At 45.0% G+C, this 17,838-nt stretch overlaps 1 protein-coding gene across 1 annotated transcript in view; it reads left to right on the forward strand.

The window, feature by feature from the left end:
* The window catches only part of ARMC2 (armadillo repeat containing 2), a 105,074-nt gene extending 87,236 nt beyond the window's left edge, over positions 1-17,838 (forward strand). The window contains exons 14-18 of the mRNA XM_004673754.2: positions 8,481-8,603; positions 8,884-8,997; positions 10,817-10,949; positions 11,242-11,402; positions 17,046-17,838. Of these exons, the coding sequence (XP_004673811.1) occupies positions 8,481-8,603; positions 8,884-8,997; positions 10,817-10,949; positions 11,242-11,402; positions 17,046-17,203 (689 nt within the window). The 3' untranslated portion in view covers positions 17,204-17,838. The remainder of the gene's footprint in view (positions 1-8,480; positions 8,604-8,883; positions 8,998-10,816; positions 10,950-11,241; positions 11,403-17,045) is intronic.

Raw genomic sequence — 17,838 nt, forward strand, 5'->3', positions numbered from 1 at the left:
CGGGGAGAAGGTTTGGTTAGTACAGTTGGCTCGTTTAACCATCCTTTCCAGCTGTGGGAAGGAAAGTATCTCTTCACAAGGGCCTCGAAAGTATCCTAGACTAAAAAAAAGACAACAGGGCCCTCCCTGGTGGTGCAGTGGGTTAAAACACAGCACCGTGAAGCTATCCCAAGCCACTGCAGCACTAGTTCCATAACCCCCCAGGGAACTGACCCACATGGCATGGCAGGCCTCTCCTGGCCCACCTGCTGCTCCCCTCAGCAGTGTATTTCAGTAGATCTGCCTGTCCTGTTCCCCACTGGGTCTTGGGTGAATCCTCTCACACCCTGCATCTCTGGCCTGTACCCCAGTTCTTATATGCATAAATAAATAAATCTTTAAAAAGAAAAAGAGAAAGAGAACAAATAATACAGAGCATTGCTAAAACCCACTGAGTTGTACACTGAAAATAGGTGATCTGTATGGCCTGTGAATTATGTTGCAATTTTTTTAAAAAGTATACTTTTAAAAAGTTCTCAAAAATTGACCACAAAATTTAAAATCAAAAAATTTCTCTGGGCTCAACCACACAATTCAAGTTTATCTACCTTTTTTGTTTTTTAGTTTTATATTATCAACAGTGATGGCCCCCAGTTACTCAGATCCCACTTTTCCCGTATTTGTTAGCTGGGGCTGCCATAACATAATACCACAGGCATGCAGCTTAAACCACAGAAACTTGTTTCTCACAGTTCTGGAGACTGGGAAGTCCAAAAGGAGGGTGCTGACTGGTTTTACACTCGGCCTTTCTTCAGGGAGTACACAGGGGAGATCTCTCTCTTCCACTTCAATTAGGGCACCAATCTTAATGGATTAGGACTCCACCCTTATAACCTCATTTAACAAATTACCTCCTAAAAGCCCTACTTCCAAATTCAGTCACATCAGGGCCCTCCCTGGTGGTGCAATGGCTTAAAGGAAAGCAGTATGTGGCTATCCGCAGCCCCTGCAGCGCAAGTTCGACCCCAGGACAGGGAGCTGACCCACATGGCATGAAGCTTTCCTGTCTTGCCTACTGCTCCCCTCAGCAGTGTATTTAAGTTCATCTGCCTGTTCTGCTCCCCACTCTGTCTCTGGTAAATCCTCTCACTCCCCACACTTCTGTCTGTACCCCAATTCTTGTATGCATAAATTAATCTTAAAAAAATTCAATCACATTGGGAATTAGGGTTTCAACATATGGATGAGGAGGGGAAGCGGGTAAGGTGGAAGTAGGGAGAACACAATTCAGACTTGATCCTTCTCTCCCCAAATTCATGTCCTTGTCACATGCAGAATACATTCATTCCATCTAAACATTCCCCCCAATCTTAACTCATTCTATAACTGAAATCCAAAGTCTCATTTAAGTAGCACCTAAATCAGATCTCAGGGACATTGGAGATAAGATGTTCACGGAGGCAGAATGCCTTTCCTGCTGTGAACATGTGAAACCAGACAAGAGATGCACTTCCAGAATATCAGGGTGGGACAGGACAGAAGAGTGGGACAGATAAAAGGGAAGGGTGATGATGGGTCATGAGCAAGCACAAGGCCCAGCATGGCAAATTCCACTGGCGCCAAGAACCAAGAATCACCCTCCTTGTGTCCATGCTTTGCGCTCCAGCCCCACTGGGGCAGTACTCCTGCCTCGCAGCCCCACCCTTCCCGGGGTCTCTTTGCCTGGCTCCACAGGGCAGCTTACCCCAAGGCTTCAGGGTGGAGGCTCTCTGGCCAGTTGAGACTGAGGAGGTGTTTCTGATGACCTTCGTTCACCTTTGGCGTCATTTTTCCCTCTCCTTGAAGACTAGTAGATGTTGTTGCCAGAGAGCCTCACATCCTGTACCCGCAAATCCAAGGAGTCCCGCAGCCTTTTGTCCCATCAATGTTCCTCAGGTCAAGTCCCGAGGCTCTTTGTGGAGTGACAGGCTTGCCACACCTCTGGTGTTCTTCCCCTGCCTCCATTTTCTCAACGTTTGCTGCACGGATGGACTGAGAATCTGGAAAGAGCTTGAAGTTCTGGTTCATTTTTGTTTAATGTTCCTTTCTTTAGTTCATCTTTTCTCACATTTACTATAAGCAGATAGGATGAGCAAGGCTGTTCCTTCAACACTTTGCATAGCAGACATCACACCTATCCAAACTAGTGCCGTCCCTTGCAAGGTCTGCCTTCCACAAAATAGTAGAATACAAACGGAATTGGGCCAAATTCCTTGTCTTTATTACAAGGGTGGCCTTCACTGCAGTTTCCAGTCACCTGGTCCTCGTTTGGGTCCTCACCAGAAAGGCCTTACATGCTTATATTTCTGCCAGTGTTCTGCTCATGATTATTTGTTGTTGTTGCCTGGAGGCACTGACTCCAGCTCCTCTCTTTTCTCTCTGACCTTTATCAGAATCCTCTTTAACGTCCATATTTCTACCACACACCCTGAAGCCACTCTAGCTCTACTCCTTACCTAGTTGAAAGCTGCTTCTAGACTTGTAGCTGTTTTTATAGAAGCATTCACTTCTAGAGACCAAACTCTGCCTTCGTTTGCTTGGGCTGCCATGACAAAGTAACAGATTGTGTGACTTAAACAACACACATTTGTGAGAAACTGTTAACACCTGAAACCTATACGGTGTTGCAAAGTAATATTACCTCAATAAAACCAAAACCCGAGAAATTAATTTTCTTACACTTCTGGAGGCAACATCTATACGCATGAGTCATACTGTCATATCAGGTCCCGGGGGGTGGGGAGCCCTCCTCCTGGCTTGAGACACCACCCTCCTCTACCATGTGAAAAGTGTTACCTGATAAGTGCTTCACCCTGATGACTTCACTTTAGTCACTTCCTAAACACCCGGTTTCTAAATACAGCATTAGAGATGAAGGATTCAACATATGTGGTTTGGGGGCACAAAATTCAGTCCACAGCACCCCTTCTCCCACCCCCCAGTTTCCTAACCTCACTTCCCATGGGTACTTCTGCCTCCCCATGTGCAAAGAAATTAACTACCATCCTGGGCCATCTACAAAGCCACTAGCCAGATGACATAAAAGAAGCCTTTTTTATTACAGAAACAATTCTAACGCCTGACAAAAATGATGTTTTGGGTCATCTCTGAGCCATCCCCTCTTGCTATTCGATTGAAGACCCATTTATTGATTTCTTACTGCATAACTTGAGCTGCCATAACAAAATACCACAAAGTGTGACTTAAACAACAGAAATCTCTTTTCTCCCAGTTCTGTAGCTGGAAATCCAGGGTGCCAGCAGGGTCAGCAGCTGGAGAGGACCCTCTTTCTGGCTTCTCAGTGGACTCCTTCTTACTGTCTCTTCGCATGGAAGAAAGAAAAAGCACTTTTTTAATAAGGGAACCAGTCCTATGAGATTAGGGCCCCACCCTGAGAACCATATTTAACTTTCAGCACCCCATTATAGGCCTCCAAACTCGGTCATCTTGGGAATTAGGGTATTTGAAGGAGGAGAACAACAACATTCGGTCCATTGCACAGATTAAGAAACTTGTGGTATAGGATGGAGTCTGTGAGATTTGCGGACAAGTTCATGAGTAGTGCCAGCAGCAAGGTGTGGGGTGGGGAGGGGGGCGGGCATGCAGGCTGAAGGGAGGCAGTCATGGAACCCAGCTTTTAGTGTGTGGGCTTGTAAGTGACATTGCTTTACCTTATTATGGAGCTTTAGAGTCTAAAAAGCACATTTGCATCTCTTGCCTCACAGCAGCCACGTGAGGGCAGCTTGTTATTTTAGCCATTTTACAGGCCGGGAACCGGCTCAGTGACTTTTACAGCTTTTGGACTGTAACATCTGCCTGTTTTCTGACTGTCCTTCCTTGTCTGTGGGAAGATCGGTCCTTCTCTGCTCCAGGCCAATCAATCCTGGGACTGTGAAGAAACTGACTCTGTAGGATGGGTTTAGGGTCTTGAAATCTGCAATTCAACTCATCCCTTGCCCCAGGTGATTCTTCTGCTTCTTAAATGTTGGGATCCAGTGCTTCAGAGAACCATCCTTAACCTCCTCTGCTAGTGAGAGGCTACCAGAAACCTGAAACCCCTGGACCAGCTCTTTTCCTGTTGCAGATTCAATCCCTTTACTGCACTTCCCGAGAGCCTGACCGCTGGCATCTGGGGAGGGCATCGATCATTGTGAATAGTTAAGCTGGTCAGAGAGCGTGCTATGCATGATTCATTTTCCTGCGGTTGTTAATATTCATGTATAAAGTGAGAAAAGCCCTGGTCTTATAGCTATTTTATGAGCTTAGAAATTACATTTCCACCTGGGAACTGAAGGTTTAATGAATAATGTGTGCTTGACTTCCAAGAAAGTGATGCTTTGAGACAGGAGGGAGAGGCTGGGAAACAGATCTGGCCAGACATCAGAGAGTTAGCCCAAGGGCCTACCTTAGGTCCTAAGGAGGCTCTGGGACCTGGCCCAGCCATCCCCAAGTTCCCTGGGAGTATAGCACATTCCTACATGACTCCTCTCTAGTGGAACCCTTGAGCTTCTGGCACAAGGGAATCGCCTATTTTTCTTTTGTTTGTCGTTAACCAATGAAACGATAACCTAGGGCTTCTCCATCTTCCTCATGCAGAAAAATCACAGAGAGCTCATTAAAAACCACAAATTCTCTCATCCTTGAGAGGTTGTGATTGATCCGCTAGGTTGGGGAGAAGAGACCAGGAATTTGTGTTTTAAAAACCCTCTGGCCAGTCCTGATGCAGGTGGTCAGTCTCACTGAGACTGTGAAGTGAAACCAAAGTGAGAAGGTCCTTCTTGGTTGCTGCCATGCCCTGGGCTACCAGGAGAGCCCTTGTGTCTTCTAGCTCCTAAAAGATTTGATCCCCACAGAAAGCTGTTAGGGAGTTAAGTCACCACTTAGAGAGGAACCTCCCTCTATCTCCCCGTCAGACTTCATCTGGCCTCCAAAGCCCTCCTCAACTCTTTGCTGGTCTCCCACCTGCTGTCTCTGAGGAGTGGGGGCAGGGCAGGGAGAGAGGGACCACCACTGAACCCCCAAACCTGCCTACTCTAAATAGGTTCTGCCATCTGCCGCATCAAGACGAATAAGACTTTAATGAAAAGGGACTTTAATACAGTGAGTATGAAACATGGAAGACAGAATATAATTTTCTAGATGAAACACCTGAAGTTACCCATCCCCTCGTGGGCAAAAGTCCACCCAAAAAGGATTGGTCCAAAGCAAGGCCTGAAAGCCTGCCACAAGCCTAAAGCACCTTCTGGCCGGGACCCATAGAAAAGAGTCAGAAATAGCCAGACAAATCTGGGAGGAAAAGAGCAAAATCCATATAAACACTGCCATAGTCACCTCCCTACAGGTCTCTCACCCACATCTGCCTTAACCAGTCCAGGGTCAGGAAACAAGCCCGGTTTCTTCATCACATGCTCCCTGCTCCAAGTGGCTTCCTCAGTTCTCCTGGCTCTCCATCCTGCTTCCTGCTTCCTCCTCAGATTCCTTCTCTTTCTTTCCTTTTCTCTCCTCAGCTCCACCCTCCTTCTGGGAGGGGCAGGGTACCTGGAACTTCCCCTTTTCCCAGGGACCACCCAGTTACACTTCCATCCTGGAGAAAGAAACCCTTTTTCATTGCTCTTGCCGCACTCGACAGACCTGTAGTAGAAGCCAAGCCAGGGGCAAGGCCTGGACTGGGACTTTGATTAGAAAGGAGCAGCTGGCCGGTCTGGTTATGCTCACTATAACTGAGGGCAAAGTAATTGCCACCCTGTTTCTGTTCAGGGCTGAACCCCACTCTCAGCCCTCCCCCAAGCACCCGGGACTCCCCTGGGACTTTATCTATCTGCACTAGCTCTAGAGGAATTGCTTGTACCCCAGGACTCATTTTTAGAGGCCATTCATTACATAAGTTCTTTTAAAGTTAAAAAATGTTTCCAATAAGGACCGGCCTCTTGGCAAATCCCCACACTCAGTTTTGCTCATGACAAGCTCCAAATTCCAGATTCTCTTTGACCCATGAGTCAGTGCCAGAGGGCTGCCTGTGTGCTGGTCTCATGCTCCTCGCAGGCAAATGGAGGCCCCGGGAAGGTCTAATGGGCTCTCAGCAATGCTAAGTCCAGGGCCCCGGCAAGATGCAGTGGGAAGAACAGGATTATGGAGTAAGACTGACTCGGAAATCTGCTCTGTGAAGTTAGACCAGGTATAGAACTTCTCTAAGCCCTGGCATTTTCATCTGCAAAGTGGGATCCTAGAGGCTGCAAGAGACTGAATTGTGTCCCCTCCAAATTTATGTTGAAGCCCTAACCCTCCTTGTGGTGGGGTCTGGCTGTGGGGGCCTTGGGAAGTAAACGGGCATTTGTGAGCATGGGCAGCCACTTCAGGATCATTGTTCTTATAAGAGACACTGGGAGCGCACATTTTCTCTCCAGCATGTGAGAGCCAAGAAGGATCCCCAGCTATGCTGACAACCTGAGCTTGGACTTCAAGCCCAGAAGTCCTTCAGCCTGCAAGGAATTGAGTTCCTCTTGTCTAAGCCACCCAGTGTTTGGTGTGGCTAGCTGAGCTGAGATAGAAGCAGATCGACACTCTCAATTACTGCAGGTCTGAATGCTTGTATGTGCATTTAAAGCATTATTAGTGGCTAAATTTTTTTTAATATTTTAAATTTAATTTAATTTAATTTTTTAAATTTTTTAAAAATTTATTTTATTTTTTAAAAATTTTCTTTCTTTTTTTTTTTTTATTTAACATAGTGGCTAAATTTCGTAAGATTAAATGCATGGGATGTGCTTGGTGCTGCATGACAGAGGCCTGGTGCCTGTGAGTCCACCCTCCCACCCCAGGTAGCAGACACCAAGCCTGCTGCACAGACATGACCCACAGGAGGTGCTGACAGAAGACACCTAAGAGCTGCTTCTGGGCAAACTAGTGAATTGTCCTACTAAGACAAGAGAAAAAAGAGATCCCCCAAGTTACAAGGTATTGCCTCAAGGAGCCCACACGAGCAGTCTTAGAGAAGAGAGGTGTACTGGGCCAGTTGCAGGGCAGGACTCCAAGGGAGGAGAGACGGGGCCCAGGGGAGCGGAGGGAGAAAATTATACTAAAAGATATCAGGGGAGGAAGGGCCGAAGCTCAGAGCAGCCGAGGTGGAAGGTACAGATGAAGGTCAAGGCCCAGGTGCCCCTCCACCTTCACAAACAGGCCTGCGGGAGGAGTCCTTCTGTGGTTGTGACTTCTGACTCCTCCTGGATGTGATCAGCAGGCGCAAGGTCAGGGTGCCCTCCTGGCCACCCTGCCCTGCCTGGGCTGGCCCAACACAAGTCTCATCGGTGCAGGGATGGACGCTCTCGAGCTGCAGCCCCGTCCCCTCGCCTCAGGACAGTCACAGGAGCTGTCTCTGGGGCTGTCATTCTCGCTGGGCCCTCTGCTCATTTAACAAACATCTACTTAGCACCCAAAATGGACCATGTGCTCTTTTAAGCCCTTTTCAAGTAGTTGTACCTTTAAACCCCTTAACATTTTTCCAGTGTAGGTGTCATTATCATCCCTTCTTACAGCCAAGGAAACGGAGGCCCAAGGAGAGTTCATGACTTGATCAAGGTCACCGCCAGCAGGGAGAAGATCAAGGTTCCAACTCTAGAGCAATTACCAAAGCAAGTGGGGATGTTTTTTGCAAGGGTTCCTCTTAGCTCAGCTCCCTGGAAAACAGTTGGGATTTTTTCTACAGGTCCCATGCTGTAGAATCCATACCAGAGTCTAGGATGGCTCAGTCCTTGATTCCCTCCCCATCATTCTTTGTCCCAGCAAATAGTCATTGAGTGTCTACCAGGTACTGGTGTCTTATGCTGGTTGCTGTGGGTGGAGGGACAGAAGAGAGAATTATAGCAGAGAAGTTTAGAAACAATACAGACCTTGCACTCTGCTCACAACCCCCTTCTCATTCCCCGGGGAGCTCTGGTTTCATGTAGGAGGTTAAAGACATATCCTTGTCCAGTAACACGCAGTGGACATGTCCTGGCCAAGGTGCCTCTCCCAGGCTGAGGCAGGCCTTCCCCCAGCAGGCTGGGTGCAGAGGGGAGTGAGGGGGGACATGGGCAGGGTGGGGTGTGAGGGGCAAAGGCCCCTTTACATTGCTCCATCTACTCCACTGTAGCCAGACTCATGGCTTTTCTTCCATCTGCCAGATCATGGATCCAGTGGCGTACCCTCCATCGACCCTACAGAAAACCCTCAAGATAGGGGAGCTCAATTCATGACCTTCCCCCCAACTGTGCCCTCTCTTCATGCCCCTCATTCGGAGGATGTGATAAAGGACCATGCAATTCCCTGCAGGATGCATCCTGGGAGATAGAGCAGCAGAGAACAGGGCCAGCGTTGCTGCACAGAGCTTGCCCTGGAAGGGGCTTGTCTGCTCTTTTAAAGTTAAGGTGTTGTTGTTTCTACCCATGTCAAGGATCTTTGATGCCCTTGTCATCACTTTATTTCAGAAAGCAAGTCAATTGATGACTGTGAAGAGCTGGTGATCAACACTACGGCAACAATCAACAACTTATCTTACTACCAAGTGAAGAATTCCATGATTCAAGACAAAAAGCTGTATATTGCTGAATGTAAGGTTCAGAGTTCGATGTGAAAGATGCAGGTTCATTTAAGGTTTTGACTTTATTAACTAAACACAGAAGTGGAGGTATGCATATTTTTCTGATTTCTGGTACAAACATCTAAATGTCTCTTTTGATGATAAGAAGTTAGACTGTGTGAAAAGTCCCTTACATTTTGTATGCTATTATCACTTTGAGATGTTAAGTTATCAGTACTTAATGTGATGTCGGTTTCTAGTAGCCTTTAAACGAAAACATATTCACTGATTTCTCTGGTGCCCAAACCCAGTGCTCTTAAAACTGCTTGTGAGTAACAACATGGATGGAATTCTTGAGGCTGTGCGTGTCTTTGGAAATCTCTCCCAGGACCATGACATCTGTGATTTCATTGTGCAGAAAAATGGTGAGTTAATGACACTTACACTCATAAACACATTCTCCTTGCCAATAAACAGCTGAGCAGTTTCGGAACGTGGGTCATTCCAACGTGTCGCCGGTTTCTGCTTTGGGATGAGTAGTGCCTTACATTCTGTTCCGTTCATAAGTACGGCTCTCAGCGCAGGATGCCAAGATGGATCACCACAGTGTTCTCATGTTCTCTCCCTCGTGAGAGGCCTTCTCAGTTCCAAGGTGGTGTGTGTGTATGTGTTGAAGGAAAACAAGTAATCTCTACTTGTCGTTTCTGCCCAGGGGAGTGGACCCAAGACGTTCTCCCCCATGTGCTGGAATATCCATTACAGTACTGCTTGTAATAGGAAAACAAAAATAAAAACTAAATGTCCATCAACCAGCAAGAAGATAAATATAGAGTATACAAATACAAGTATCTTTTGTATATTTATGAACAAAATGTTCCATAGCAATCAAAATAAATGAGCTTAAGTTTCATGTGCCAGCACGGGTCGCCCTCAAAGGTTTTGTAAAAAGAAAAAAGGCACAGGGGTGATTTGGTGAGGCACAGGGGTGATTTGGTGATGGGAAACCCGTGGGGATTACAATCGAGATGGAAAAAAAAAATGTGCAAAATGATGTAAAAATAAACTTTGTAATAAAAAAAAAAAGAAAAAAGCCAGTGAGAGGATACAGAATAATGCCATTAAGCTTTACAGTACACAAAAACCATCTTAGGTGTGTATGTGTACACACAAAGTTAGTCATGATAGAAGGTATAAGTGGTATTGGAAAGGAGTTCAACATTTCACACAAAGGAAAGGGATGCCTAAAGATATAAAATTGGGTGTGTAATGTTCATTTCTTGAGCTGGGGTGGTGGTGGGGGCACTGTTTATACCAACCATACTCACTATATATCTCAAATATTCATGTAAGAACGATAACTAAGATAGAGTAATAACTAAAAATACCTATTGATCCAGGTTCATAATAGAAAATTTAGGTTATCTGTGTGTATATATAAACATATAGAGATATATTGGTTTATTTTTAAAGTGGCAGCACTACCTATCAGCCATCATCTCACCACGCAAAGATGTGGTGTTTATCCTTTAGACTCTTAAAAACACATAGGCGTTGCAAAAACTGAGGCAACCTGTGTCAAACTCACTGACCTGTCACTGGGGCCGAGGCCAGTAGGGTATGTCTTCCTGTCAGGGTTAGTAGCATGAGCACACCTTATCCTCTGGCCCTCACCCTCTGTCCAGCCCAGGTGGTGTTGGGAAGGGGGGAGGCTTGAGAAAATAGGACCAACAGCCCATTCCTTGGAGGGAGGGGGAAATGATTCCCATCTCTGGGTAGGTGTTCCAATGGTCAGAGCATATGTTCTCTTTAGAAAGTGAAGCCAAAAAAAAAAAGAAAGTGAAGCCAAACTGGGAGTCTGGCAGGAAGATAGCGGTCAGAGCCCACAGGGCTGCGTGTATTTAAAGAAAATCGCTGTTAGAGATTCAGCAGAGCTCTGGAGCCAATAAATGCCAAAGACTAATGTCTGGCATGTGATTGGAAGTTCGAGTCCCCTCCATGCCTGCCCTGGATCGGGGCTGCTGCCTGGGCCAGATATAAACAGTGTGTGGGTGTGGAGGGGGCAGGGCAGGGAGCAGAGTCTGATAGTAGTGGACAATGGAGAACACCTGCTGGGCAGGCAGAATAGCCTGGGATGGTGGGAAGTGCTAATGTGCAAGCTCCACCCCCTGCCCCTAAATCACTTGTCAAATAAAGTGCAGCTGGGACCCCTGAGCCTCACTGGTCTGCGCGGGTTTCTTCTTGCAGTACACAAGTTCATGATTGCTTTGCTGGACGCCAAGCACCAGGACGTTTGTTTCTCGGCCTGTGGTGTTCTCCTAAATCTCACTGTGGATAAAGAAAGGCGTGTCATTCTAAAAGAAGGAGGTGGCATAAAAAAGTAAGTTATGAGGCATGGAGTCTTGAATCTCTCAGGATTCGGAGAGTTCAGCAATTGGAAGCACCACGCTAGGACTTACGAGGACACTTAGATTCCACTGGACGCTTAGAATAATTCAAAAGTAGATTACTGGCACTCTGTAGCTACTTAAATTTCTGGCTCCGAAATTATTTTAATCCCTGAATGTATGTAGTACAGATCAAATGTTACAGAAGCATAACCATCTTGCTCGAAAAATAAAAATTCCAGAGTCTGACCTAATAACATCTCCTTTTTACTTTTATTAACTCAGGTTAGTGGACTGTTTGAGAGATTTTGGCCCTACTGACTGGCAACTGGCCTGTTTGGTTTGCAAAACCTTATGGAACTTCAGTGAAAATATCACTAATGCTTCATCGTGTTTTGGAGATGAAGATACTGACATGCTCCTAATGCTGCTATCCTCATTTCTAGGTAAGATTCCTGACTATCAGTTTTTATCACAGTGAGATTTAAAAAAAGATGAAATTTTGTATAAAAAGCAGCATGCATTTGGGTGGCTGTGCTTTCTATTAGCAGCAAAAGTATGTTAAAGGTGATTATATTTTGGGATATTTGGGTGAGACTGCTGTTTACAGTGGAGCTTTGGACCTGTTAGATACTATTGTGGTTTCTTCCGTGGCTTTGATTTATTTGTTTTTTGCATAGACTGCATATGCAAGGTATCAGCATAAATGTATTGTTTACAGGTCTCTAAAAAGAGATTGTTGGCTTGAGGAAATATGGCTAAAAGCTATTCTGAATTTATTAAGTCAAGCTATATGTTTCAATTAGCAGCTGTTAATTATTGCTCCAGGGAGGATCTTAAGAATCAGGAAATCACTGATACATACAAAACAAAGGAAAGTAGATGATTTCTTACATTAAAAAAGCTACTTTGTGCACTTTTTTTCACACCTGAGTTAGTCTAACAACCACTTGATAGTAAGCGAGTCAGCAGGTGAGTTGTGTTTTCAATAATCCTTTTCCCAAAATTGAGGTGTCCTTATCATTGCCCAACCAACTGTGTTGAGTCACCAACACCTTGTGAAAAGGCTCTGTGTGATTCACATCTGTGGGTTCAGACCCTGATGCTCTCTGCGGGTGGTAGTGTTAGACAAGACAATCTCTCTGAACCTGTCTTTTCTTCTTCCTAATGGGAACATGATAATCCTTGTCCAGCTCCAGGATCAAACAAACATTGGAGAGCATAGTGGAAAGACCAGGGGCTTCTGACTGCCCTCAGAAGTCAGTCAGTTTCGAATTGAGGTCCTAATTTTATCACTTGCAAGGTTTTAACCTTGTTGAATTAGTATTCCTATCTAAGTTGGGAATAATTGATGATGGAATGATAGACATATACAAGGACCTGGTTCAGTCCTGACTCATAGCAAGTCCTAAAACATAGTTGTAAAAGTGCTTTGTAAATTCCAAGTTCTAATTCTAAGGCTATTCAATAACAATTCAGAACCAGAAGGTATTTGAAAGAATGAGATTTTCTAGGTTGATGTGAAATTTGCTTTTCCTAGGTAACTAATTCTGTCTATGTAAGAATTAGAAAAAACAAGCAAAATTTGAGATCTTCAAGGTTCACAGTCTGCTCTGTGAATATTAAACTTTCTCAGGTTGCAGGGAGCAGAAGTGGGTGCTCAACTTGCCTTAAATCAGTTCTCAACTATAGCAGAATAGTAGAATCAGCTGTGGAATTAAAAACCCAGCTTGTCCTACTCTCGGGACTCACCAGCTAGGGAGAGGGTGAGGCCTCTCAAGAATCTGCTTTTAAAGTTTCGCAGGTGAGTCTGCTCTGCAGCCAGGACTGAGAGCCTTGCCTGCTTAGTGAAGGAGCTTATGGGGAAGATGCCTGTCCATAAGGAAGCAAGCATCTTGCCCATAGCCTTGGAGAGGCACTCAGTCCCTGGAAGGCCATTCCATCTGAGTAAATCCTCCAGAGCCTGCCTCGTAGGCTCTGCCCTGCAGGGACCAGACTCTGATCTGACTGCATTTACGGAGAAAAGGCTCCTCAGGTCATAGCTTCCGCCACCTCAAGCTCCTTGGTGTGTCTCCTCTTGTTTGGCATGCCTTTCTGTCTGTCTCCTTAGGGGAGCAGCTGTGACTGGCTTTGTGAGCAACTCTCCTGGGGTGTGAGACCCCCTGCCTTAGGTGGTAGCTGCCTCTGCCTCAGGCTCTCTCTACTTTTAGCTCCTAAGTCTGGGGCCATCGACCAGAGGTGCAAAATGGCGAGGGCCACCTGGTGTATGCACACAAGGGGGTCTGGCTGGCATCTCAGCAGGACACCAGGCAGCCACCATTCCCTCCCTTCAGCCTTTCCTTAGAGCCAGGAAGGGCTTCTCCTTGCGCTTGTCCAGCTGCTGTGCCCTGTGCAGGTGCCACAGCCCTGGCCTGCCCAGTCAAATGCCACCCTCTCTGGCAGACCCTTTTCATGTGGGTTCTCAAGCCTAGAGTCTAGTTTTAGGGACTCTCTTCTTCTAGAGCAATTAGCCGTGAACCACGTAACTTGTTCCTGCCCTGCTTCTGCTGAGTCACTTTAGGGGAAGGATGTTGCCTCACATGGAGCAGGTTCTTGATAGACGTGTAGGAATGGACAAACTCTAGTGACACTTTTTTTTTTAAGATTTATTTATGCATACAGAACTGGGGTACAGGCCAGAGGCTCAGGGGCGGTGAGAGGAGTCTCCAGAGACAGAGTGGGGAGCAGAACAGGCAGATCGACGAAGTACACTGCTGAGGGGAGCAGCGGGCGGGTCAGGAGAGGTCTGCTGTGCCATGTGGGTTACCTCGGGGCAGGCGGGGATAGAACTCAGGCGAAAATGGCTTCTTAGTGCTGAGCTCTAATCCACTGCGCCACCAGGGAGGGCCCTCTAGTGACGCTTTTACTTTATTAGTATTAGAGACTTTTTAGAGACATGTTCACACTGTTCTCCCAAGAGCCCTTTGAGGGCATTAAGTAGGGGACAGATGAGGAAAGTTGGTCTAGGATAGCTGAGTGGCAGTCAGCATCACAAAGCCAGGACTTTCCATCAGAAAAGAAATGGCCTGCTGCCGGGTTCCTTGACTGCCCTACAGCGGTGTGCAGCTTCACCCCACCCAGCCAGTGGAAGGGGGTTGTGGCAAGGAAAACAGACATAAACATGGTCTATGGGGAGCCAGGTTTCCCTCATGTCCGGAGCTGTCTTGGGGGGGGATGGTGGGGGGGAGGCACGGAGACCAGGCCTTGTGGGGTGTGTGGCCTGCTGCTTTGTGTTTCTCTCTGCTGACAGGGTGCGGGTGTCTGGACAGTTGGGAGCAGCAAGTGAAACGGCTGCATGGGTGAGAGGGTACCTGAATTTTACTGCTTTTACAAAGACAATGGAAGGACAGGCCGAGCTGTTACCTAGCTAGCAAAGCCCACGCTGAAGTGCAAGCACTGGTTTTAGAAATAATAGTAAGTTTTAGAAAATATAATAAGTAATGGCTAAGTAATGGCAAAGTAATGTAAGTTTTCTAACTTTTTCTTGATGGTGACTGAAAAACCGAGAATGCCATGGGCCTTAACATGGCTGGGATGTTGATGGTCCTTCTGGAAAGTGACTCAGGAAAAGCATTGTCTAAAATTTCCCGATGTGCTCCCCTCTCGTCTTATAAGCTCATTAGCATCCTTAAGTGGTGGCACCGGCTCATGAGTATGCAGTGACCCCATGACTACAGCTGCTTGATGCTCTGCGTAGGCGCTTTTCTACTGTGAACGTGAAATCCCTCTGATTATTTCATGTTCATCACAGGTCTGTGGACCTGAGCTACTAGGTTGCGTGTCAGGGATAGAATGGGATTCAAGACTCACTTTAGAGGATCACACCTCAAACCCATGGCAACAGCCCTGGAACATGTGAAGGTTCTGCTTTATAAGGAAACTTGGCAACTAGAGCTACCTGGAGCAGAGCAGTGCAGTGAGGAGGGGAAGCTTTCCTTGAGGCTGTGGGATCCTCATGCTATAGTGGTGATTGTGTTCAAACACACATTATTGTATTGTTCTTTAGTCCTTTATGATACCTCACCTAAAACCCAGGTATTTGGAAATGTGCTGTGCACAAAGGGAGGTTAAGAATTGTTGGTTATCTCAGCCAGTGCTTTTCACTGTGACCAGTACCTTTAAAAGTGAAAGTCACAAAGATCGAAAATATCAAAATATGTTACATGTAGTAAGGATAAGTATTGCTTGCTATTTGTGCATAAAATCGTAGGGCTATGTATAAGGAGTCACACAGTTTGCATTTCTTAGGTCATTGTCTAAAAAGTTGAAAGCACAGATCTAACTTTATCATGCTTTAGCCTTTGCCACTCTTGCCGTACAAATTCCAAAATTTAATACTCGGTGTAATGTGGCACTTTTCATGTCTTTGCTGTATTTATTTTGAAAACTCAAAGACCATTTTTCTCTCACCTGTAGCAATTTGACCACTCTTACTGTCTTGTCTAACCCAATTTAGAGTTAATAGCATCTGAGTATGGATTAAGTAATTAAAGGCAAAGCCTCAAGAAAAGTAACAGTCTTGGCAATAAGTTAAAAGACTAAAAATGTCAAAATAGATATTTGCTGACACCACCAAATATAACCAAAGTCCAGAGCAGAGACAATGACTGCCAAGTGCCCTGGGCAGCCCCAGCTCTAAGGGAAGAAGGGCATAAAACAGGATTATTACTATTTCTTCTTTAAAGAGAATTTTCATGCTCAGAAAAATGTGGGACAGGGTGGGCGGGAAGAAGATCTAGAAGTCTGAAGCCTCTGAGAATCAGAGACTCCTCTTGTCCCATCAGATCACCAGGAAGGCTTTGAAGGCATCAAGTGCCATCCGCATTCTCCTCTCCAGTCCTGCTTATCTTGTGGGTGGGGACACCAGCTTTGGGGTCTCCATGGAACACCTTGCTGAAGTGTTTGTGTCTGCCCAGAACTTATCTCAGAGCTGCCTGTGAGGAGAGGAGGGGAAGGTGCAAACTGGGATTCCAGACGCCCTTATCTCACACTGGGTGGTGACACAAACACCCACCGTGCCAAAGCACACAGCATGGACAGAAATGCCCTGTGTGGAAAGATCATGTAAACAGTCATGAAGCGTTTTATAATAGGAATTGAAGTGGCCCTGGGAAAAATGTTTACGAATTATGTAAGTAGCAATATTTGTGGTCATTTTCGGACCTAGTGGTTCCCACTTAAAAAGTCTGACTTGACCACAGACCCAGGGAGTGGCAGAGCCAGTCTTCTGCTTGGCAGCCCAGCTTGTTTTCCTGAAGTCCTTGTGTGGTCTGGAGCCAGTGTGAAGAAGGGGAAGGTGGTAGCCATTTTTCCTTCTACTTTGGCTGTATAGACTTATAGAATCACAGGATTCAGGGTATCCGTGGATTAAGAAGCAGGTTAAAGTTGTGCTTTTGTGGCTTTTTTTTTTTTAAGCCAACTGTTTTCCTGCATTACTCATGGATTCACTTGGGATCCTAATGCTCTTTGGAATTCTCAAGTTTCCAACTTTTCATTGTTATTGGAGAGCGTTTGCATTGGGGGTTGCTGTTTCAAGATGCTTGCCCAAGCTAAACTGAATCCAGCAATGCTGATTTTCAGCAAAGTTTACAACTGTCAAGTTCAACTGTTGTTACTTTTTCAAAAGATTTCTGACTCCTTTTGTATTTGTCAACCACTGCAACAATGAACTTTTTTCATGTGTACCATAAGGAAGTAGCATATTACTATTTTGTTCATTAAGAGAAGCGATGATCTAACTTTTGAATATGAATTGGGATTAGTTGAAATAAGAATTCAATCTGGGATTTTTTTTTTACAAAGATTTTATAATACAATACAGAACAAAGATTATTTTTCTGTATTGAAACATGAAAATGTGCTTATTATAAAACACTTGTAAAGAACATTAAACAGAGCCTTTAAACCCCAAATTTATCTGTATCATGTTATCATGTTGGTAATAGAGATGACTTAGAGTGAGATTACTTCATGCCATCGAATATTAAATTTTATTCAAGAGGACTATATTCCCAAATAATTGCTGTAATTTTAATTTTTCTAATATACAGATGAAGAGCTAGCATTGGATGGCAGTTTTGACCAAGACCTAAAAAACTATCACAAACTTCATTGGGAAACAGAATTCAAACCTGTGGCACAGCAGCTTCTAAACCGAATTCAGAGTCATCACACCTTCCTGGAACCCCTGCCTATTCCTTCTTTCTAACACCAATGCAGATTAACAACAGAACAGGAAGTCAGGTCTCCTTCATTCTTAAGACGTGGTAATAAACATGAACTTGTTTTCAGTATTACCAAATATTGAAAGTTTGCAGGTACTGACTTAGTGAATAGCCTAATAATTTTAAAAGAAACAAGCATTTCTTCTTGTTAGGTGTTATAGAGAAAATGAATATACATGTGCTTTCTGCTATGAGAAATGTAAGATAAAATGAAAATATATGCATGTTTTTTCTAAGTCAATGACTTTTCTTCTGTTCTCTATGAATCATTTAGTTATAGTCTTCATATCCTGATTTAACAATTGTGAAATTGAAGCACTTGTCTGTTCAGCAGTTAAATGAGCTGTGCAATGAAGACAACTGGATTTGAATATAGAAAGAAGGGTGGTCAACACTATTAGGGATGTGTTACCTCATAAGCATCTATACTGATTCTCTACTATGGCTACTAATCTTCTAATGCAATATCAGTACTTTTCTGCTTCTGCTGTCAGGGGGAGGGCTAAACAGAACAATTTAAAACACTGTTTCAGACTTCTAATCTTTATTCCCTAAATAAAACCAGGTGAGAAAGGTAGAGTTTTATCTTCCTTTTCCTTTGAAATGACTGAACAGACTG

The sequence above is a fragment of the Condylura cristata genome, unplaced genomic scaffold (genome assembly GCF_000260355.1).
Source record: "Condylura cristata isolate star-nosed mole 26May11 unplaced genomic scaffold, ConCri1.0 scaffold00001, whole genome shotgun sequence".
NCBI classification, from domain to species: Eukaryota; Metazoa; Chordata; class Mammalia; order Eulipotyphla; family Talpidae; genus Condylura; species Condylura cristata.